The 23,534-nt window shown below is 40.8% G+C and overlaps 1 protein-coding gene across 1 annotated transcript; it reads right to left on the bottom strand.

The window, feature by feature from the left end:
• Nucleotides 1-1,169: 1,169 nt before the first annotated feature.
• mettl9 (methyltransferase like 9) lies at nucleotides 1,170-17,793 on the bottom strand. Its single transcript, XM_037691591.1, has 5 exons — nucleotides 17,623-17,793; nucleotides 7,770-7,960; nucleotides 7,488-7,697; nucleotides 1,480-1,664; nucleotides 1,170-1,399 (listed from the first exon to the last, which is right to left on the bottom strand). The coding sequence occupies exons 1-5, from the start codon at nucleotides 17,791-17,793 to the stop codon at nucleotides 1,170-1,172; spliced, it is 987 nt and encodes a 328-aa protein (XP_037547519.1).
• Nucleotides 17,794-23,534: the final 5,741 nt, after the last annotated feature.

Below are 23,534 nucleotides of genomic sequence, written 5' to 3'. Positions count from 1 at the left end.
ATGTGTATATATATATATATCTATGTATATCTATATCTATGTGTATATATATATATATATATGTATATCTATCTATATCTATATATATATATATATATATATGTATGTATGTATGTATGTATGTATGTATGTATGTATATGTGTGTTTATTTAAGTCAGATGAGGCTTTTTCTACGAGACTGTGGACTGTATAAAGAACACACAAAGCGTTAACGATTGGCTTTGACGTGTAAACAAAACAGAGACGTACGTCACTCTTCACAAGATGGCAGCCAGACAGCTCGCCTAGCACTGTCAGTGGCCATTCCAATGTTTCTATCACACGGTCAGACCTCCCAGATGAGTCCATTAGGTGGCAAGTTAGAGATACTAAGCCTTAGACGGGTGGTCATAATGTTATGGCTAGTATTTGCGTGCATGTGTATGATTTTTTTTGTTAGCAAGTTTGGCAGTTTGATTTCTAAGCAACTTTACTGTTCTGTTTGTTTAATGTTCTGTTTTGCTATTTTTCCGACACTCAGAGTTGAAACTGTTGCGGTCAGAGACGTTGGCATGTCAGAGATGACTTTACGATGACTTTCATAACCTTCATCAATAAAGATCATCTGAACAGCTGTTTGACACCTCACAGAACAGTTGGTGAGGTATGTTGTAAAATGATTGTCAGTTATACTTTTCTCGTTACTTCTGCATCCAAAGCTGAGGTATCGCAAGATCCCAAAGATCCAAACTACACAACATCAAAGTCCATGCTTAATAATCCAGGTGATAATCCAACAATGTTCAGTCAGGACATCTGGATGGTTTCTTTTTTTTGTGCTGAGATGTTTCGTCCGTCATCCAAAGGACTTCTTCAGTCTGAGGAGCCACCAAACTCACTGATTCTCCACTAACAGCATATTCCATAGTGGAACAAACCAGTTTGCTGGTGCTAAGACAGCTTCTGGGGCCCACCCTCTCCCCCATCAACTCCTCTGAGACAGTCACGTCAAAGTGGTTCAAAACACCAAAGTTCATGCTCAATAATTCAGGTATACAATCCAACAATGGTTTTTTTTTACAAAACATCTTTGTACCTGAGACAGAAATAAAGAAGCAGTGTACCAGATATCCACCCAGGAGGAATCCATGAAGATAAAAACCCCACATTTTCTCAGGGCGTTCAGATCTTATGGAGCAGAATCGTCACCTTCATCCGAGGCCTTGAGAACAAACACAGCATCATCCAGAACATAATAATCGTTGTACATGTCTCCTTCGCAGAGGTACGGCAAACGGGTCACAGCCTCCACCTGAAAGCCAACCTGCTGAAAAACGTCACTGGACATGTTGGTTACTTGCTCCTCCCACGTCTTTCCGGCAACTCTTAGGTGTGTTTTTGGCCGCACCCACTTTCCTCCTGAAAACAAAAAAACCCCACAGCCGTTATTTGGATTGCAAATCAAACCCAGAGAGTTGGATGTTCCGCTTCCTGCTGACCAATTTCTACCCATGGCTGGAAAGGAAGCACAGCAGCCAGGACAAGTCTTCCTGTCTTTGGGACTAAGGATCTTCTGATGTCCTGCAGGAGCTGCAGAGGATCGTCGCAGCGGTCCAGCAGGTTCAAACAGCTGATCACATTGTACTGGAAACCAGCATGCTGCCACTCATCTGTACCCAGTAACCTGCATGAAAAAACGAGGCACATCACCACAAACAACACATTGTGTTTCAACAGACAACTGGATTTGAGGTAAGGCTGAATTCATCATTTTATTATTATTTTATTTTTATTTATTTTATTTAAGAGCAGTTTTAGGAGGCAGCTTCTCTCAGCAGATTGTAGAAGACATTATGAACAGATTTGACCTTGAATAGCGTGTTTAATGACAGTTTCTTCACATGAACATGTTCTGTTCACTATAGAGTTTAACATACTGTTTTAGGTTCATTCAACTTTCTCTTTAAGAAAAGACTTGTTTTAAAGATGTTGTCTTCAGTTTCTATCACTTCTATAAGGTCCGTCTGTCTCGGGGGCAGCAGCTTGAGCAGCCACCTCTTCCAGCAGGACCCCAAGGTGTTCCCAGGTCAACCGAGACGTACTCTCTCCAGCGTGTCCTGGGTCTTCCTCAGGGTCTCCTCCCAGTCAGACATGCTTGAAGCACCTCCCCAGGGAGGAAACTAGGACGCATCCTTATCAGATGTCTGAACCACCTCAACTGGCTCCTCTCGATGTGGAGGAGCAGCGGTTCTACTCTGAGTCTCTCCTGACAACTGAACTCCTCAGACTATCTCCAAGGGAGAGTCCAGCTACCCTGCAGAGGAAACTCATTTCAACCTCCTGTATCCATGATCTCATTCTTTCAGTCTCTACCCAGAGTTCATGACCATAGGTGAGGGTAGGAACATAGACTGACTGGTAAACAGAGAGCTTCACCTTACAGCTCAGCTCCCTCTTCACCACAACGGACCGGTACAGAGCGCACAGTACTGTAGATGCTGCACCAATCCATCTGTCAATCTCACGCTCCATTCTTCCCTCAATCGTGAACAAAACACTGAGATACTTGAACTCCTCCAGTTGAGGACCATGGCCTCAGATTTGAAGGTGCCGATTCTCATCCCAGCTGCTTCACATTCAGCCATGAACCGCTCCAGTGAGAGCTGAAGGTCATGGCACGATGACGCCAACAGGACCACATCATCTGCAAAGAGCAGAGATGGAATCCTGAGACCACCGAACCAGACTATCTCCTGTAGTGAACTCAGCCTCCAACCAAAACCTGCCTCTGAAAACCTTAATGGGACAGGAACTGTTATTTCATTGATTTGAATCCAGAAATACAAATTAGCTCATCCAGAGACTGTCTAATTGTATCCTGAAGTAATCAATTGAAAGAACACTCTTCTTTTATATTATCATTACTATTTTACAATATCTTGATAAATCAAAAGTGTGTTTAGTTCATATCATTTCTAAATGTTGAACCACTCATTTTAAATCAACTGTGAAACAGTATTAATGATTTTTTTTTTAATCCTCATTTAAATTAGAAATCAAGTTAAATGTCTATTTACAAAGTAATTATGCATTTTGATCTTCTGTCTGAATGAGAAGTAGTGATGTCGGTCGAAAGTCAGAGACAGTCAGAAAGAAGTTTTTAGAACAGGCTGTATTGTTTTTAAACCTAGCAGACAGTAAATAAGAAACACTGGCACCTGCTTGCTCTTACTTCTTCAAAACATTTCTTCTGTCTGTACTAAAAGTTCCTAAAACATTCCTGCTGTCCTCTTGACTTGTAGTGACCCTCTGTCATCACTAGAACCACCCCTTGTTGGTTGTTTCAACCAATTAGGAAGTCCTGAAGTGACCGGAAGTGAGAACTCTTTAAAAGTCCACACTTCCTAGAGTCTTCAGTCTTCAAGTTCTTCTGAGTGAGTCTTCTGAATCGAGTTGGGACTATGGAGTCTTCCACATCTGAGTGGAACCTCTGACGGACTCACAGCTCGCTGTGAACTCACCCGGGCATTATGCCCTACAACCTCGAAGGAAGCTGGTTCTGTTTAACGGAGTAAACCACACGACTTCTGACGATGCCCAGCCACTGTCCGGAGACGCTGTAAAAGGATCGTACTAATGGACTCCTGTTCCTGAGCGGAGGTATCCCCGTCTAAGGTAACAAAGTCTCTGCACGTCCTGAAGTGTACCGGAGGGTTGAGCTGGTGTTGAAAGAAGTGTGCTAATTCTGGTAAACAAAACACCTCCCTTTTTTCCATCTTTAAACTCTTCATTTCCCATCTTTCAACTCTTCTATTTTGCCAATAGTCTAAATGCCTTCAGAAATGTCTCGTTGTCTTATTAAGTAAAATGTGCCAAGTTTTATTAATCAGAACTAAACAGCTAATCACGTGTACATATTTTGATATTAAATTTTGATTCTGTTAAATAAATGACCACATTTATTCTGATGGGTCAAAGGACATTAACGTCTCATGTCACTGATTTAAACAATCATCACAGTTATCTCGTCACATGGCCTTAATTTAACTCGAAAAAGAGAGAACCCGTTATATTTAAATAATTAGTAGTGAAAGGGTCAGAAAGCTGGCCCTGACACCACTACACTCCGCTCCCCTGGCTGCACCGAGAAATTCTGTCCATAAAAGTTCTATAAGATATGCACAATAATTAAAATTATTTATAATTCTAAACTAATTGTTAGGGATGCACGATCCACTTTTTTAAACTTCCGATCCCGATACCTAAGTCTGAATATCAGCCGATACCGATCCAGTTCCGATATCATCATCATCATTGATTTTATATGAGGCTATAATAATCTCCTCTCAAGTACAATTTGTACAAATATATGCATGCATGTCCAAAAAGGCAACTTGAGGTAAGTTTTATTAATGTTGGATAAGTTTTAAAGTTAGAATTAAATTCTGCTAACACAAAACATGTTTCTTTTTATTCCTAGTTTTAAAGTGGATATTAAAGTGATTAATTTAAGTGATTGTTTAAAGTTATTTGTTTTTTTTTTTAATAAGGGGCAGATATAAGATTTTTGTTCTTCTTTCTGCACTCTTTTCATTCAATGTTTTCTTTTTGATTTTTTTAATTTTTGTTTCTTTTAAATGAATGAATTAAATTAAATAAAATGTTAAATGGCTTCAAACACCTGCTAAGTTCATGGCATAAACCAACAGACATGTTCCCGTTTTTAGTATTTTACATCACTTTATAATGTAGCTGTTTTTGTTTTTAATATAATTTTCAAATCATATGTTTTTTTTTAATGATTGTTTACTGTTGTACTGATAAATATCTCCTGGAGGGTAAACTATATCTTGGCTGCAAGTATCAAACTGTGAAATCCTTCGTTTTCTACAACTGATAGTTGTTGGTCATTAATTATGATGAAGTTTAGCAACTTATCGGTAAACATTTGAGCTCCGTGGTTTCAGCGATGTCTTCTTCTTGTTCAATTCGAAGTAAGCAGCCTGATTTGGGGCAGCCGCGCTCAGTCTGTCCCTCCTTGGAGATGGGCAGACTGAGCGGGGCAGATTGGACGTGGCTGGCCGGGGTCGAGTCGCCTATTTCCGGTTGAGCAAAGAGCAGCACCCCACTGAAGCCACGGAGCTCGAATGTCCATCGTAAAAGTAACTTTACAGCGGTTTAATGTGGCGCTATGGCTCTGCAGACATTGCACGATGCTGTCTTGTTTTGTGGTGTTTCTAGTGTAAAACACTTCCACACAGCAGACATGTTTCGATGAAAAGTTTGTTAGCTGTTAGCCACAGTGCTGCTAACTCAGTCCTCACGTTGTAGCTGGCTGCAAACTATGAAATGGATTTCCTGAATGTGAGGCGCGTCTTATTACTCTGGGTTCATGAGACACGCCGCCGTTCAGGAAATCCATTCCGTAGTTTGAAGCCAACGTGCATCATGGATCGGAAATATCGGCAGGTGGATCGGAAAAATCCGATATGTAAATTATGCTGGTATCGGAGGCCGATACCGATACTGGATCGGCCCCATCCCTACTAATTGTTACTGCTCTGCTGTTTTGCTCTTTTTAAGTACCGTAATTTTGAGAGTCTGAGAAGCTGAGTTGAGTTATTAGTCTCTGCTGCAAACCTGAGCTAAACATGCCAACTCTTGTAGCTTCTTACTAAGCCTGTCACAATAACAAATTTTGCTGGGCGATTGTCTCAGAAATTATTGCGATAAATTATAATATTGTTTGAAATTTGTCATTAGTAATTACTGTCAAATTTAAGATGAAATGTTGGTTAATTTTTGTGTGTAGTACATTCTTGTGACCACTGGATGGCAGTATAAGACAGTTTGAACCGGGATGGATAGTAAGGGAGCGAGCAGCATGTCTCTAAGAAAAATGGGAGGGAGTCCTCTTGACGTGACATGGGCTGTCTCTAGTTCCTTTATTGGGTTCTCAAAATGCCGGATGCACGGTGTGGTTTGAGCCCTTTAGCATAGCATTTTTCACACAAAGCTTTTAATAACAAAAATCAGTAAACAAGTTCTCAGCTTCTTTTTGCAGAGAAAAATAACTTTTTACACTAAGGCACGGGCTTCAGCCGTGAACTTTGGAGCTTCGACAAGACTGAGGTTTCTCTCTAGAGGTCGGCCTGTTAGCTTAGCTCGTAGCTTAGCTTCTCAACTTAGCTGCATTTAACTATCCAAAAATGTGATTTTGGACAGTGGGGGGGTGTCAGTGAAGAGCACCGAAGTTGAGCCTTTTTGTCATCCAGCGTCTTCAGTACAAAGAGAGACACGAAGAAACGATAAAGCCGATAAAAGAAAATGAGGTCGATAATTTTCATTTATCATGCGATTCATTGATTTATTGTTTATCGTGACAGGCCTACTTCTTATCAACATTTATTTGAAAACAGCTTTACTGTGAAAAGATTACGGACTGTGTGAGCTGCTAACGATTAAATTTAAACCAGCCGATTACTTTTTTTTTAAACAAAAACAAAAGTTTAGTTATGCTTTTTAAAACCACTTTATGACTGCTTATTTTTTTTCTCTCATTTACCCTTTATTTATACAGGTAGACTCATTGAGTCACGAGAACTCATTTTCAAGAGAGACCTGTTTTAGGGAGCAGATGGTTGAGGTTAGGGGTCTTGCTCACGGGCCCAAGGTGGGGCGAATGAGGGTGGAGGCAGGTGTGGGTGTTTCACCTTTTCCACCCACACTTTTATGTTGACGGTACCGGGAGTTGACCCTGTGACTTTCCAATCACAGGCCCATCTTCTAACCTCTGCACCATCACTCCCCCCTATGTTTATGTTTTAACAATTATGTTAAATGTGATATTAGCAATCATTTAAAAATTTAATTTGATTTATGGATGTGATATTAAGCCTCGGGACAGCACGGTGGCACAGTTGGAAAAGCTGCCTCTCAGCATGCAGGTCGATGGACCAAATCCCGGCCAGGGGGGCCTTTCTGGGTGGAGTTTGCATGTTCAGTCTGTGCATTTGTGGGTTTTCTCCAGGTACTCCAGTTTCCTCCCACAGACCAAAAACATGCATGTTAGACTGATTGGTAACCCTAAATTGTCCAAAGGGTGTCCCTGTGATGGACTGGAGACCTGTCCAGGTGTCCCGCCTCTCACACAGTGACTGCTGGACACGGACCTCTCAACCCGGAAATGAAGAAGGGTAAAGATATTGGATGGATGGACGGATGAATAGGTGGGTGGGTTTCACAACCTACAACTTTGGGAACTGAAGATCTATCTAATAAGAAAAAAAAGTGTAAGCTGTTGAAGATATGGAAGTGGACGTCTCTTTTTAGTTTTGAACTAAAACTACAAGAGGGGAAATATATATTTAACATAACAAAGCAGTCTGTCAAAGCCATCCAGACAGCTGATCAGAAGCCAAACATTGTTGCTGCTCATGTAAAAATCTTCTTAAAACTTGGTACAAACACAGTTCTTCTGGAGAAATGAAGCATCTCTTCCACTTACGAGTAATTCTTCCTCTGCAGATGCCATCTCATGGGTACTGAGACCTCAGTTGCATAGACCTGTTTGAAATGGACTCCCATCACCTCTGTGACCCCCCCATCTCCAGCACCGAGATCCAAGAGTCTCTCGGCCCTCCAGTCTGGCCCGATTCGCAGCAACTGCCGGAACTGGTCTGTAGAAAACACGAACATTGCTCCCCGACCCAGAAACCTGAGACACAGAGCATGCAGCATGGAGGCACGTGAAGCAGCAGGACAGCAGACCTCGGGTTGGAACACTTACCCGTTGATGGAGGTCCGTGACACGAGAGGACCGAGGACGGTCGAGACGAGAGAGTGATAGAGCTGCGTGAACAGCCAGCCCGACTTCTCCTTACTGTGCTGGAGAAAAGCCCTGGTGTCCGAGTCCAGGCGGCTCTGGATAAAAAGATCTCGCAGAGACTCTCCTAGCAGATCTGGGCAGCACTGGTACCACTGAAGAGGTCAGAAGAAAAACAGGAGGAAAGATTTTCACCTTATAACACACACTGTTACATGTAAGAGCTGAAACAAGTTTATTCAACACAACTTCAATTCAGTTTATTTATATAGAAACACATCACAACAGAACTCGTCTCAGGGCACTGTCTATTGCCCCTTTTCCACTGTCACAGTGTGGATCAGATCAGTTCGGGTCGGTTCAGATCGGCTCGGGTCTGTTGTGTTTCCATGTACATTTCTGGACCGGCTCTGTAGGCGGGGACTAGAATCCAACTCGTCTTACCACCTGGTGGTGGTAGTGCTCTCTTAAGCTACTTACTAGCATTACTAAACAACATTACTAAACAAAACATTCTAAGTAGCAGTCAGTATGGGTTTAGAGCAAAAAACTCTACATCAATGGCTCTCATGGAAATAATGGAACAAATAACTACTGCTGTCGATCAAAAACAGTATTGTGTTAGTATTTTTGTTGATTTAAAAAAAGCATTCGATACTATTGATCACACTATTCTCCTTGAAAAATTAAATAAATATGGTATAAGAGGACCAGCATTACACTGGGTATCTAACTATTTAAAAGATAGGAAACAGTTTGTACAAATAAATGGCGTAAGATCTGACCTGTGCAATATCACTTGTGAGTTCCTCAAGGCTCTGTACTTGGACCAAAGTTATTTATTTTATATGTGAATGACTTAGTGAATGTATCAGGACTCCTCAAATGTGTCCTTTTTGCAGATGACACCACATTTTTCTGTTTGGGTAAAGATGTAAAACGGATGTTGGAATTGATGAAGACAGAATTTGATAAAAAACAAACTTGGTTTAAACTTAATAAATTATCATTAAATTTAGATAAAACTAAATACATGATATTTAGTAACAAAAAGAGAACTGTTGATGATCCATTTAAAATTGAGGGTGTTGAGATTTGTAGAGTTAATGAGATGAAATTTTTGGGTGTAATCATTGATGAACAGCTAACATGGAAAAATCACATAAATTCTGTAAGAACAAAAATATTTAAATCTATTGCAGTACTTTACAAAGTCAGGGAATTATTAAATGATAAAGCTCTGTACATGTTGTATAGCACAATCATTGTTCCACATTTAATCTATTGCATTGATGTTTGGGGCAAAGCGTGTAAAACATTTACAAAACCTATTTTTATTTTACAGAAAAGAGCTGTAAGAATTATCACCAGAAAGCATTACTGTCACCCATCAAGCACATTATTTTATCAACTGAAGTTATTGAAGTTCCATGATTTGGTAGATTATAGTATTTTATCAATGTATAGGGCTCAAAATCACACATTACCATTAAATATCCAAAGAAATTTTGTTAAAAGACAAAGTTGTTACAATCTTAAGGGGATAGAGATATTTGTCAAACCAAAATTCAGAACTAGTCTGAAGGGAAGGTCTACCTCAATCCAAGGAGTTGGATTGTGGAATGGTCTAGAGAGTGATGTGAAAAATGCCAAGTCAATGTGCACATTTAAGAAAAAGATCAAAACTGAATTGTTAAAAAATTATATATGAAGTAGCTTAGTGTGTGTTTTGTATTAGAATTAGATAAATTAGAAAGTTATTCATTTTGTTCTGTTACTTGAAGATTATTATGTCTGAAATAATTGTTTGAAAAAAGGGGCAGATATAATAAGATTTTTTCTTCTTTCTGCTGCCTTTCATTTTAAATCTTTTGTATCTTTTTTTATATTGTTATGGAATTGTTTTGTACTTCTTTAAAATGAATAAACTATATACCATACCATACCATACTAGCCACCACTAAACATATTAGAAGAACAACACCCTGAAGGTTTTATCACAGGATGTTGTGGAAGAGATGTCATGCTCTAATGGAGTACCTCATGAGCTGTAACTTTTAAACCTGATTCATAATCCTACCTTACTGCCTTCCCTGCCTGCTTTAAACCCATGTGTTTTTCATTTTAGTATAGATTATTACACTAAAGATGTATTAAAAATATCTTCACTGTTATGATTTACAGATATGCACAAGGTTCATGTTAAAATTGCAAAACATCACACTGTGCTGTAATCTTTGAAACTGCTTTGACAATAAGATACAGACTTGAAAACAATTAGATTAAATTTTGTCCTTAAATTTTAAAGATTTGTCTTTCATTAAATTTAAAAACATAAATTTATTACTTATTAATCTAAAAAAGTTAAGTCTGGTCCTCTGGACATTCAAAAAAACAAAACAAAACAAAAAAAAACATTTATTGTTTATTTATTATAAACTGTATTGTTTGTTTTGTGAATGTCCAGAGGACCAGACTTAACTTTTTAGATTTTTCTACCTGGATTATTGAACAGCATCAAGATATTACTTAATAAATAGTCAGTTGGTCTGTGAACACCATGGGCTCCTAGAAGAGCTGAAGAGGTGGCTGTTGATGTCTGTGCCTCCCTGGTGAAGATGCTGCTCCCACGACCCTGAAGCAGAAGAGGATGGATGGATGGATGGTGAAGAAGGAGACCATCAAACAGCAGGAGTGGTCAGTTCAGGTGAACTCCTGCCTGTTTGCTTCAGATCAGCTGTTCAAATCTCTGCAGGTTCAAATTAAAGGTGCACCAGGACTTTCAGCTGAATCTCTCAGGGGTTAGATGTACGGCCGATAACTGATAACTGATAAACGATAACTGTCTTTTCTGAATTTTTGACTGTTTTTGTCTCACTTCATCCTAGAACCAAAACATTTATAACATAGTAACAGTTGAGCAGATTCTGGTAATCTTTTCTTAGGATTCATTAAAGATCAAATGCAATTGGAAATTTTTCTCAACTTCCAGTATGAATTTAAACAAACACTATATGAACTTAACATTGTAAAATTTGTTTAGGAAATTTAATGTTCAAGGACACCACTTAAGAAAAAAATTGTTTAATAGGAAAAGTAAGAAGTGAAAAATATACAAAAATAAAAAATACTGCGTCCAACTAATGATTGTCTATCCATTGCCTCACGGGCTTCATCCAGAAGAAGACAAGTGTTGTTCCTGCTGTGTCCGGTTCAGTTCTTCATGTTCATTCAGTGATGAAATAAGACTTTTCTTTACTGGACTCTTTTCTCTTTCTCTTGACTAGAAAGAAGAAAAAGGTGGTTAATTCAAGCTAGATACCGTTTTTGAATAAATGCATAAAACAAAGAAAGGTGCAGCTAACAGCTCTAATAGATATATTAATAATAATAAACTGATCAAATAAGAAAATGAAAAATAAATTGATTTAAAAATAATGAAAATAATATAATAATAACAGTGGATATATGAATCAGAAAGTATTATACAGATGCAGATATTCTTTATTGTCATTCGCACCTCGTGGTACATGTGGTGGATCAAATTTATGTACACAGGGTCCCAGTTACATCCAACAATAAAATGTAAAAGAAAAACAGTAATAAGATCCAAGATATGAACTAAGAAAAACATCAACTAAATATATGATAAGCTCTAATAGCATAAAAACATTAAACACAATACGCGAACAGCAGCATGGACATGAGTCTGTGTGAACAGACGAGCACGAATGAACACAGCAACATGAAACTGATCAGCGGCAACATGAAACTGATCAGCAGCAACATGATTATCCTGGTTAGATATTCATGAGGCTGCACAAACTCAAGTTCATGTTGCTGTTTGACTTATTGTTTTGATTGTTTACTGCTATTAGTGCTTAGTGTTTATTAGTAGATGTTTTTTAGTTGATATTTTTCTTAATTCATATCTTAGATCTTATTACTGTTTTTATTTTACATTTTGTTGTCTGTAACTGGGACCCTGTGTACATAATTTCATCCCAATTCAGTATTTATTCAACATTTTATTTTTTTACTTTAAAAATAAAATAAAATAAAGTCCTTATCGGCACAAATAAAGTGATGTGGAACATGTTGCATCTGTTCTTACCAAGCACAGAAGCTGCAGCGTTGTGCTGCTCTGAGAGGTGCAGCTGGGCTGTGATGGAGCTCTGTCAGGTGCAGACTCCTCTGATGGAGCAGACTCCACTGATGGAGCAGGAGCAGGAGCCGGGAGGCTTGGAGGGTTTAATGTGGAGTTTAGAGACGAACCGTCACGCGCTGAAATACATTCTGGATAAAATACAGTGAGAAACGGGACCGGAGGACAGTTAGCGTTTATGCAAATTAGCTTAGCATCGTAGCACTGACGTTGTCCTATTATGGCATCAGCCTCTTTTGTTAGTTAAAAATATGTTCAGAACTGATGGGATGAGTAACTTAAAATGTGTTTAAAGTTAGAAAACACTCACCATCTTCTATAAATGATTCAAGTAGAGCAGTGGCCGTGTCCAAACCACCCTCCAATCGCTCCATCTAGCTCGCTTTGACTTTTTTCGTCGGCCACCAAGCACAACAACACCTGCACTTCTGCATTTGACCACGGCTTTGATAATATTGTTTTTTTATAGTTTCAAAATACTAAAAGATACGCTCCTCGCGTTATCGCTAATGGCAGGCGGTAGATAAAAAATGGTGGATCGGGTTGTTTGGAAAGACTCCACAGACTCCTCCCCCCGACCAATCAGTGACCAACAGAGTTTCTGACGTCACGGCGCGGCTCGCTTGGACCCCTTGAGAAGCCGGGCCAGAATTTAGGGAAGCGAGCCAGTCACAGGAACAGTGGAAAGACCTCAAACGCGCGTGAAGCCGGAAATATCCGACCCGCGCCGTGATAGTAGAAAAGGGGCATATGTGTCCCTGTGATGGACTGGAGTCATGTCCAGGTGTCCCTGTGATGGACTGGAGTCCTGTGGTGTCACCCGCCTCTCACACAGTGACTGCTGGATATGAACACCAGTGACCCGAAAAGGAAGAAGTGTGTAAAGATAATGGATGCTCGGGTGAGGTCAGTGGATGAACAGAGGACTGGACATGGTGCGAGGTTAACGGTTTAGCTGTTATGATGAGATGAGATGCTGAGTTCTTGCATTGTGTCGCTGTGCAGCAGGAACTATTTGAAGTTATTGGAAGCTTAGATTTTTTTGTTTCTGTCTTCTTTGCCTTAATGTTGGTCGATAAGAAATAAATGCCTCAGGTAACGCTGTGAGCTTCACCACCTCCACATTACAGCCATGTTGTTTGTTTGTCCGAGGTTACACACCCTGGGTTACATTTCCTTGTGGGCGGCGTGATCTTACTGTTCACTTAACATATTTGATAACGTTCTTATAGAAACAATTCCTGAATGTTGTTCATACTGTGTTAATGCTACATGTTTGTCTCTTGACCCTACAACTGGGTAACTTTACAGTAGACCTAGCCCATTACTGGAGTTTTAATTAAGTATTTTAAGCTACTAATAAACACGATGGATGATGATCATATTGCTTTATGCTAGACCATTAGTAAGGAGTGATTATTATTATTGTTTCATATTGGCGAGTGATTTTTTTTCCCTAAAACTTAACTTAGGCTACACTGTGTTTCTTAGAATGTGACTAGGATGTGTGAAAGAAGCGGAGTGTGCTCTATTCACACAAGGAGAGCTGTAGGTCAGGCTACTTCTTGTTGTGCCATTAACTCTAAAATAGTTATTGAATCAAGTGTTACTTGTGTAGGTAAAACTAAATGTTAAACAACTTGTTAAAATACACCAAAATGCAAGAAATGGCATCTACTTGATTCAAAATTTTCTGGGGGAGAACCCCCAGACCCCTCAACAGTGTGTCCCCTAACATTACAAATATGCTTCTGACACCAGTAGCCACCATGCTGCTAACCATTTTCCAGAGCAGCACCCTCACCCAGACCACAGCGGGACTCACACATAACATACTACACATATCTTTGAACAACAACATTATTGTCTTTTTCTTTTGAAGTGGGCAAGATCACTTATATTAAGAGTAAACTGATGGAAATTGCTGCTGTAATTTGATTCTTTTAATAAACCATTCAACTGCTATGATCCCAGGTTTTGAACAGGTGTGATACTGGTGTGTGACCACGGCGTGAACATCTGATGTTGCTCACGGTGGTCCTCAGGAAGCTTGTGTGTTTGCCCAGACACATGAAAAATTAGAGGGAACATTGGCCCAGATGTAGAACAAACAGACTGAAAAACTCACTCATCTCTGTAGAGATCAGTCTTCTCGCTGAACAGTGACGATTCCTGTTATTTTAAGTAGCGGTGCACCGATTGCGGTTTTCTGGCCGATCACGATTCCTAAAAAGGCTGAGCTGCTGATTCCGATTTTGGCCGATTCCGATTTTGTTTTATAAGCAACACTGTCAGGTGTTATAAGTTCACAATGCACCTTCAATTTTACAATATTATTTTATTGAAAACATACCGTTGAACAATATCCTAGAAACAATACAAACTTGTTTTAACTGGCCATGAGGTAGCGATCTGAAAGATAAATGAAGTTTAGACAATTGTTAAAACTACAAAAATATAATAAAAATAAAAATCTGTAAAATCAGCTTCTCATGCAAGTTTCGGCCAATTTCCTTAAATTTCCCAAAATTAAAGAAATCGGGGCCGATTTATCGGTGCACCCCTAATTTTAATGTCTGTGTCTTGTCTAGTATGGCTGTTTTGTGCCTACTGACTGTGAAACTAATTGCACCTTGGGGATAATAAAGATTCTTGAACTTGATTGTTGGACACACAGACATTTTTGTGTTTCTAACAAACTGAAGTCAAGAAAAATCGTGGACAATTTAACGATTAGAGATAAAACCCTATAAGGCTGGTATGCGAAGAATAAAGAGGTTTATGTTAAAACAATTATTTCAATTAAAAGGGTTTCGGAAGAACTCTCAAATAAGACTAAGATCATACAGGTCCTTCTAAAAAAATTAGCATATTGTGATAAAGGTCATTATTTTCCATAATGTAATGATAAAAATGAAACTTTCATATATTTCAGATTCAATGCACACCAACTGAAATATTTCAGGTCTTTAATTGTTTTAATACTGATGATTATGGCATACAGCTCATGAAAACCCAAAATGCCTGTCTCAAAAAATTAGCATATCATGAAAAGGTTCTCTAAACAAGCTATTAACCTAACCATCTAATCAACGACGTAACTCTAAACACCTGCAAAAGATTCCTGAGGCTGTTAAAAACTCCCAGCCTTGTTCATTACTCAAAATCGCAATCATGGGTAAGACTGCTGACCTGACTGCTGTCCAGAAGGCCATCATTGACACCCTCAAGCAAGAGGGTAAGACACAGAAAGAAATTGCTGAACGAATAGGCTGTTCCCAGAGTGCTGTATCAAGGCACCTCAGTGGGAAGTCTGTGGGAAGGGAAAGGTGTGGCAGAAAACCCTGCACAACGAGAAGAGGTGACTGGACCTTCAGGAGGATTGTGGAGAAGGGCCGATTCCAGACCTTGGGGGACCTGCGGAAGCAGTGGACTGAGTCTGGAGTAGAAACATCCAGAGCCACCGTGCACAGGCGTGTGCAGGAAATGGGCTACAGGTGCCACATTCCCCAGGTCAAGCCACTTTTGAACCAGAAACAGCGGCAGAAGCACCTGACCTGGGCTACAGAGAAGCAGCACTGGACTGTTGCTCAGTGGTCCAAAGTACTTTTTTCGGATGAAAGCAAATTTTGCATGTCATTTGCAAATCAAGGTGCCAGAGTCTGGAAGAAGACTGGGGAGAAGGAAATGCCAAAATGCCAGAAGTCCAGTGTGAAGCACCCACAGTCAGTGATGGTCTGGGGTGCCATGTCATCTGCTGGTGTTGGTCCACTGTGTTTTATCAAGGGCAGGGTCAATGCAGCTAGCTATCAGGAGATTTTGGAGCACTTCATGCTTCCCTCTGCTGAAAAGCTTTACGGAGATGAAGATTTCATTTTTCAGCACGACCTGGCACCTGCTCACAGTGCCAAAACCACTGGTAAATGGTTTACTGACCATGGTATTACTGTGCTCAATTGGCCTGCCAACTCTCCTGACCTGAACCCCATAGAGAACCTGTGGGATATTGTGAAGAGAAAGTTGAGAGACGCAAGACCCAACACTCTGGATGAGCTTAAGGCCACTATCGAAGCATCCTGGGCCTCCATAACACCTCAGCAGTGCCACAGGCTGATTGCCTCCATGCCACGCCGCATTGAAGCAGTCATTCATGCAAAAGGATTCCCGACCAAGTATTGAGTGCATAACTGAACATGATTATTTGAAGGTTGGTGTTTTTTGTATTAAAAACACTTGTCTTTCATTGGTGGGATGAAATATGCTAATTTTTTGGGACAGGCATTTTTGGTTTTCATGAGCTGTATGCCATAATCATCAGTATTAAATAATTAAAGACCTGAAATATTTCAGTTGGTGTGAAATGAATCTGAAATATATGAAAGTTTCATTTTTATCATTACATTATGGAAAATAATGACCTTTATCACAATATGCTAATTTTTTGAGAAGGACCTATATATCTGCGTTAAAAACTGGACATTTACAGTATTTAAAATTAATGTTTTGAGATAATTTCCTTTGAAAATTTGTCATCTGTCACAACACTAGGTGTAAACTCTACATATATGTTAGAGATTAACCAGTTGTTTTTCATGAATAACTATTAATAAACTTTCATTCACACCAAAGACTAAATTAATTACTTCAGAAAATTATTTTGTAATTAACCATTTTTGACATTTTGCTGTTTGAAAAAGTGCCAACAGTCAAAATAGTTGAAATTTGGAATATATGTGAAATAAAATGTGAAGGGACAGTCTGTTGGGTGGAAAAGGCTCATTTGCATCTTTATGAAACAATAACTAGAGAAACTGCATTTCCTGCAAAAATGCAGTGTGAATGCTTATTGCTGAAGAATTGCTGAAAAACAGCTGAAATCAGCTAAAAACATGCTGAAATGTAGTTGAAATGGAAGAACAAGCCCAAGTTAGCAGAAGAAACCAGAAAGAACACATATTTGCTGAATTAATTTAAAAAAGCTGAAATTAGAAAAAACTGTTTAAATTACAAGGAAGTGGAAAGAGCACATTTTTGCTTAATTAGGCTGAAAAAAGTTTAAATGAGTGCAAAAATGTGGAATTAGCCAAAACGGCTAAAATTAGCATAAAAACAGCTAAACAGTAGCTGCAAAAGCAGAAAAACTGAAACTTGGATAAATAAAGCTGAAATTAACAAAAAGAAGTTAGATGAAGCAAAACAATGTTATAGTTAGAAAGAATATGAAAGGAGCACAAAACAGCTGAGTAAAACAGCTGAAATTAGCTGAAAAAGGCTTAAATTTGCAGAAGGAAGCTGAAAGAAGCTGAAGCAGAACAACGTGTGAAAGGAGCAGTAAAAGGTTGTTAACGCATCTAATGATGTGAAGGATGTACAATGAACTCAATTCATTTTCGATGAGAAATAAAATGTCAGAAACGGCTAAATATTTCAAACAGCTAAAGTTGCACCAATACCAAAAGTCAGTGCAGGATTGTCCTGAAAGAGCTTAAGGTTTTGATTTATGATTTGTTGAAATAGCCCAAAAACAGTTTGATGGGAAAGATGCTGAAAAACGTACAGAAGGACAATGGATCTTCAGAAAGATTACACAGGTAAAGTAAAGGCTGCAGTGAAGCCTGGATCTGGACCTGACCTCCCGGGTTTGACTCCTACCTCCAGTCTGTCCTCCTCCTCCTCCTCTGTCACCATGTTCTCAAACAGCGAGCGGACAAGGGGGCTGCGGGCGTACTTCCCGCTCCACATCCTCCTCACAGACAGCAGACAGGCGAAGTAACACAGCAACCAGGCCACGAAAACCACTGTCCTCAGCTGCGGGGGACACATATGGACAGGAGACACTTCAGTCCGAGCCGGTGTGCTGACACCGGAAGTCCAAGCACCGAGGTAGCAGAGTCGACGAATGAAGGTGGGAGACAGACAACACGTCTCCAAAACTCACAAACAAACAAACAAACCTGAGGGGGGAGTGATGGCCTACAAAATAAATCCTTCTTAGAGCTAAGAGTCCATTGTTCATCTTTCACACATTCAGCTAATCTTTCAGCTGCACAGCTTTCTGCCCACACAAAAAGTTACTTCCGCAATGTGCGCAACACTTTCTGCGCCTTGACGTCATCATGTGACGATAAGTTCAGAGCCGCCTGTGTTTGGCCCATTTTTCCAACACATGCAACTTTGTGAGAACCAACTGCTCCTTATGTGGCTCCATGAGGAGCAGTGCCAGTGGCGATTTTAGCCTCTTTTGGGGGGTGCTCAAGTACCCCTAAATTTTAACTCAGCACCCCTGAAAAATATTTGTGTTTGTGTGTGTGTGTGTGTGTGTGGGGGGGGGGGGGTGATTCTTGGTTTGGGTTCTGTTTATTGCATTTATGACTCAATGCAACAAAATGAACAAATTTAAAAGATAACAGATCATTATTTATAATACTTTGTTTTATTTACATAATGACTTTAATCGCGGGATGTCCGGCCCCTGAGCTGCTGGCTCCCAGTAACTATGGCCCCAAGCAGTTTAGTTGAATAGCCATGCTTTAGGGTGAGGCTCAGGGTTAGGCTACATCATGTGTGTGTGTTAGCAAAATATCTCCTGAACCACTGGACGAATTTTGAAAGAAACTTTTGGAAAGTTGTGAATTTACATCTGGTCAATGTTTGGAGTCACCCCAATTTAAGGTGGCCACCACAGTTCATCATGAGTTTATTCATTTATATCACAACTTTGTTGTGGAACTTTTTTTTTAATTGAGATTATTTAGATCACAAATGACAATGACAAACATTCAGTGCTCTTTTTTTAATATTTCAGAACAGTAAAAGGATATGTAAGGATAGTACAAAAAACTTCAAATAAACTGCATTTGTATTGTCTAACAAAAAAAAAAAGAACACATAATAAAATTACAACGTGTTAACCACAAATCAAGGCAACCCCCCCCCCCCCACACACACACACACCACCACCACCAGCATGAGACCTTTATGGTCTCATGGGATGGATGTACACACTCAGCACACGTGTGTGAGATAATACTGTGGTTCTCAACGCTGAGGTTGGAACCACAATGAAGATCATAAAACACTGCAAACCATGACAACACGACATGTGACATGACATCACTCATTAAAAAGGTTATCCATAATTATATCATGATTTTTGGGGATTATATTTGAGAATATTCAACATGTATAATGTGATAATGTCATGTACTTTGAATGAGTGCATTATTGTGAAAGTAAGTTGTAATTTGCTATGGGTGTTCAACTCGTGGAATAAAGTTTGTGGATGTTAGTATTTTGGGCAGTAGCTATTAAAGTAGCTATTTTTTATAAACAGCCAAAATACCTAAAAAAAACCCACATCAATAAAAAGTAACATGTCAAACATGAGAAGGTCAATCTCCCAGGCTTCATTAGATTTCTGCATTAGACCTTTAGGTGGTGCTGCTTGTCTGATTTGACAAGACAAGCTTGCCTGGTAGAAAATACATTTTGGCACTCAGAACTGCTCCTTTCTACCAGAGGACTTCCCCCGACATTCCTACTTAAGGGCCAGTTCTGGTTTGTTGCATCTGTTGCTCCTATCCTTGGTTCTGTACCGTGTTCTTACCAACACCTGTTCCTCCGGTTGCAGCTCCTTCTCTATTTGGATATCAATGTGTTCTTCCTTTTCTGTTTCATCTTTGTGCAGCAGGGACAGCTGCTACAGGTTGACCATTGGGCCACTCAGAGGTTGTTGATGTCGTCGTGGCCGGGAAATGCTGCACTTTTCATAGACCTGTCTAAAGCTTTTAACACTGTGGCTCATGACATCTTGTGTCATAAGCTCTCAGAAATTGGTTTCTCAGATCATACCATTGGTTGGTTCACTAACTCTCTCAGACCAGAGACAATGTGTTCAATTAATGGTACTTCCTCCAGTTATTTAACAGTCAACAATGATGTACCACAAGGCTCAGTTTTAGGACCCACTCTGTTTACAATCTACTAGGGGTTGAACGACTACATAATTTTTAAACTCGACATTAACATAATAAAACTCGAGTATAACTTGAGTACTTGATGACATCATAGGATCTAAAGATGTAAAAATAAATAAATAAATAAAACTGCAAAAAAGGTCATTATTTACAAAAAAAGACCATCAAAACATTGGGAGCATATATTATGCTCCTACCATTTATCATACTGCAAATAAGTCACAGGAAAAACTAAACTATTAGTTATTATTATTAAGCTGCAAAAGTGAAAGAAACATGCTGCACGTAAAAAATGAAACTAAAAACAGTGGGCGGACAACCACCCCACACCACCGCCAGCTGTGGTGCACATTAGGTTTAGTTTTAGAGATTAATATGTTTATAGGTTATATTTCGTATAGGCTTCGCCCTTTAAGGCTGTCGCTGGTGGGTTTATCCCTAGGCGCTCAGCGCTGCACTGAAAACTTTAGTCCACGCTCACCTGCTGTGTGTGGGCCTCACCCCCGGTCCGTATGAATTACAGTGAGACCGGGTAATCGGCTCCCATTTTTTTCTTCATCCAGCTAGCTAGCACTGTCAGAAGAATGAAAAGTTGTCCAGCTTTGACCGGCACAACCTTTGCTAAGAATGCCTGGGTCTCCGCCACGCCAACCTCCTGCTGTCCCGGTGAGCTCTTCCTCTCCAAGGAGAAGCAGACGAACAGCCTTGTTCAAGGTAAGTGCCGAGGAGTGCTTTTCCGTGGCGGGCTGCTACCCGCTGGACGACGTCATCGCCTTTTCTAACGTGTTTTTCCTCACGGTAATCAAATGATTTCCTCGAAAAAGGCGATGTTAGCACCAGCCCCACTGAATGTTTTTCCGTGGAGGGCCGCTACCCGCTGGACGACGCCACCGCCTTTTCTAACGTGTTTTTTCCTCGCAGTAATCAAATGATTTCTTCAAAAAGGCGATGTTAGCAGCAGCCCCGCTGAATGCTTTTCCGTGGATGGCCGCCACTCGCTAGACGACGCCACCGCCTTTTCTAACATGTTTTTTTCTCGAGGTAAATTGGATGATCCCCTCAAAAAAAGGCGTTGTTGGCAGCAGCTCCGCTGAGTGTTTTTTTCTGTGGCTGGATGCTATGCGCAGGACGACGCCACCGCCTTCTTTGACGCAGAGTCACTCAGTGAATCAAATGATTCCTCTGAGAAAGGCGTTGCGGAGCTGCTCCCTCCCTCCTGGAGAGCGTAGTGACGGAAGACGAGTGGCCGAGCAGATGCTCAGCCACCTCGGCTCTTCCCACGTCGGCGACCACACCGTTCCCAGCCGTCGGCGCCCTCCTCTCGGAGCTGCCCGGCCTAATCCAGGAGGATGTTAACACAAGGGACTTTCTGTCCCTCGCCTCCCTCTGCCATGATCGGATGATCTGGCGGCAAGATTGGCTCCGCCCCAGCTTGTCGCCCTGACCCCATCTGGCCTCGCTGTCCAGCTGTGACGTCACACTGGAACGAGGCTGCAGCTAGACCGGCAAGCTGAAGACATCCGTCTCCACCTTTGCCATCTCCAGAGTGGAGGTTTTACCGATCAGTGTTTTTCCCTCGGTTCCCCTGCGACAGCGACTTCACGTCCCGCTCCTCCGCCGGCCCCCTCCACCAGGTAACAGATCATTGAGGGGAAGGTATGTGTTTTTTGATGATGTATGTTTTTGATATAAATCAGATACACCTCTGAAAGTAAAGTTTTTTTCATCTGAGACTGTCAGATCAGCTGAGCTCACAGCTGCCTCTCTTCACACATTCCCCACACAGAATAAGCCAGTAACCTCTAAACAGCGTTTTAAATGGCACCGCAGTTCAGTAAATATCACAAAACACTCGTCTGCCACGTCAGCTAAAATTATGTTTTTTCAGCAGACCGAGTCCGGTGAAATCCCTCGTTTTTCGGCCAAAGCCCATTTTTAATTTCTGCTGTTTTCTGCCCACTCACAGCGCAGCGGGAGTAAACGTGTTTCTCCACAACAGCGGCAGCCTCCACCGAAACGGCGTCTCACTCAGAAAGAGCTCACGCCTCCTCTCGGTGCGCGCCAGCTCACCTCAGCTCTATGTGAGACCGCAGCCTGGGCCCAGCACAGAGGAACACATACAGCCCTTTTTTTTCTGTCAGAGCCCCCATTGGGTTCCCCCGGAGAATCTCTAGAGCGGGTGATGGCAGTAAGGATTTTTTAGTCTGGTTGACGTTCATGAGAAACATGACACAAAACAAATGCGTGCCCGCTCTGATCTGAAGAGCACATATTTTCACATTTCCATCATTCTGAAACACCCCACGCACATTCTCGAAATGCGTGGAGACGGCTCTGCAGTCGTTACACATGGCAGGAATGAGAATTCTTTTTATCTGGACGATCTGCTCTTATTAGCTCGGTCCAGTTAGAAAGCTGTCGCACAGACCAAAACGCTAGTGTTCCACCTGCTAATCCTGGGGTTTCTATAAACTGGGAAAAACTTCAGTTTGTTCATGTTGTTGTTCTGAGCCAAGCTTTGAAAATCAGAAACGTGGGTGCTGCTTGAGGAGCAGACTGGGCAGACTGAACTAGGGGTGTGGCGGTGCAATGAGCTGTTGCTGAGAACTAGGAAAAAACTGTGCGTGAGTATTATGATAAAACTTTGGTAAGTCCGTATTTATTTAAATAAAAACTGTTTAATTAAATATAAGATCATTAAGAAACTCCTAAATAGTACTAACTAACTTTTTCATTCAATCAAACAAACTGGACGAGGAGACTTTGGAGAGCCTGGAATTGTTTGTTGACGAGTGTTTTGACAGCTTAGTCATGGGTAAACCTAAAGATACATCCGGTGCTGCTAGCGATTCAGCTAACATCCCCACTGCTAAGCGGCACCGACAGGGAAGCTCAGATAGCGTTACGACACCGCCTCCTGATAATACAGGCTTCAAGGAGATATTATAATCAATTGACCAGAAGCTAACTAGCTTGGACGCCCAACTAGCGTTGGTAGAGATGCTACATAAAGAGTTTCAAGGCCTCAGGGAGTCGTTAGAATTCAGCCAACAACAGGTAGAATTACTTGCTAGTGAAAATCAGGCGCTGAGAGGAACAATAAAACAACTCACCGAGGAGATGACGCTGCTATCCGGGGATAATAAAAAAATAAAAGGATCGATCCTGGATATCCAAGCAAGGAGCATGCGGGAAAACCTCATCTTCTCGGGAATTCAGGAGCGAGCAGACGAGGTCCCTGAGGCCTCCGTCCGTGACTTCATTCAGAATCAGCTGAAGTTGCCGAGTGACGCGGTTAATTCCATCACTTTTCACCGAGTCCACCGCCTCGGAGGTAAGAAACCTGGAAGCAATCGGCCGCGGCCGATTGTAGCTAAATTTGAACATTATAAACAGAAAGAACAAGTAAAAAGCCAAGGTAGGGAACTGCGTGACACGAACTACAGCATGAATGACCAATTCCCTGCAGACATTCTGAGTAGAAGGCGCGTTCTGTTCCCGATTAGGAAGAAAAATATAAACGAGGGCAGAAGAGCTACGATGGCTGTGGACAAACTTTACATCAATGGTCAGCTGTTTAGAGATCCA

This window comes from Nematolebias whitei, chromosome 17 (assembly GCF_014905685.2).
Source record: "Nematolebias whitei isolate Nwh7 chromosome 17, NemWhi1, whole genome shotgun sequence".
Classification (NCBI taxonomy): Eukaryota; Metazoa; Chordata; class Actinopteri; order Cyprinodontiformes; family Rivulidae; genus Nematolebias; species Nematolebias whitei.
This window is presented reverse-complemented; position numbering and strand designations above follow the sequence as displayed.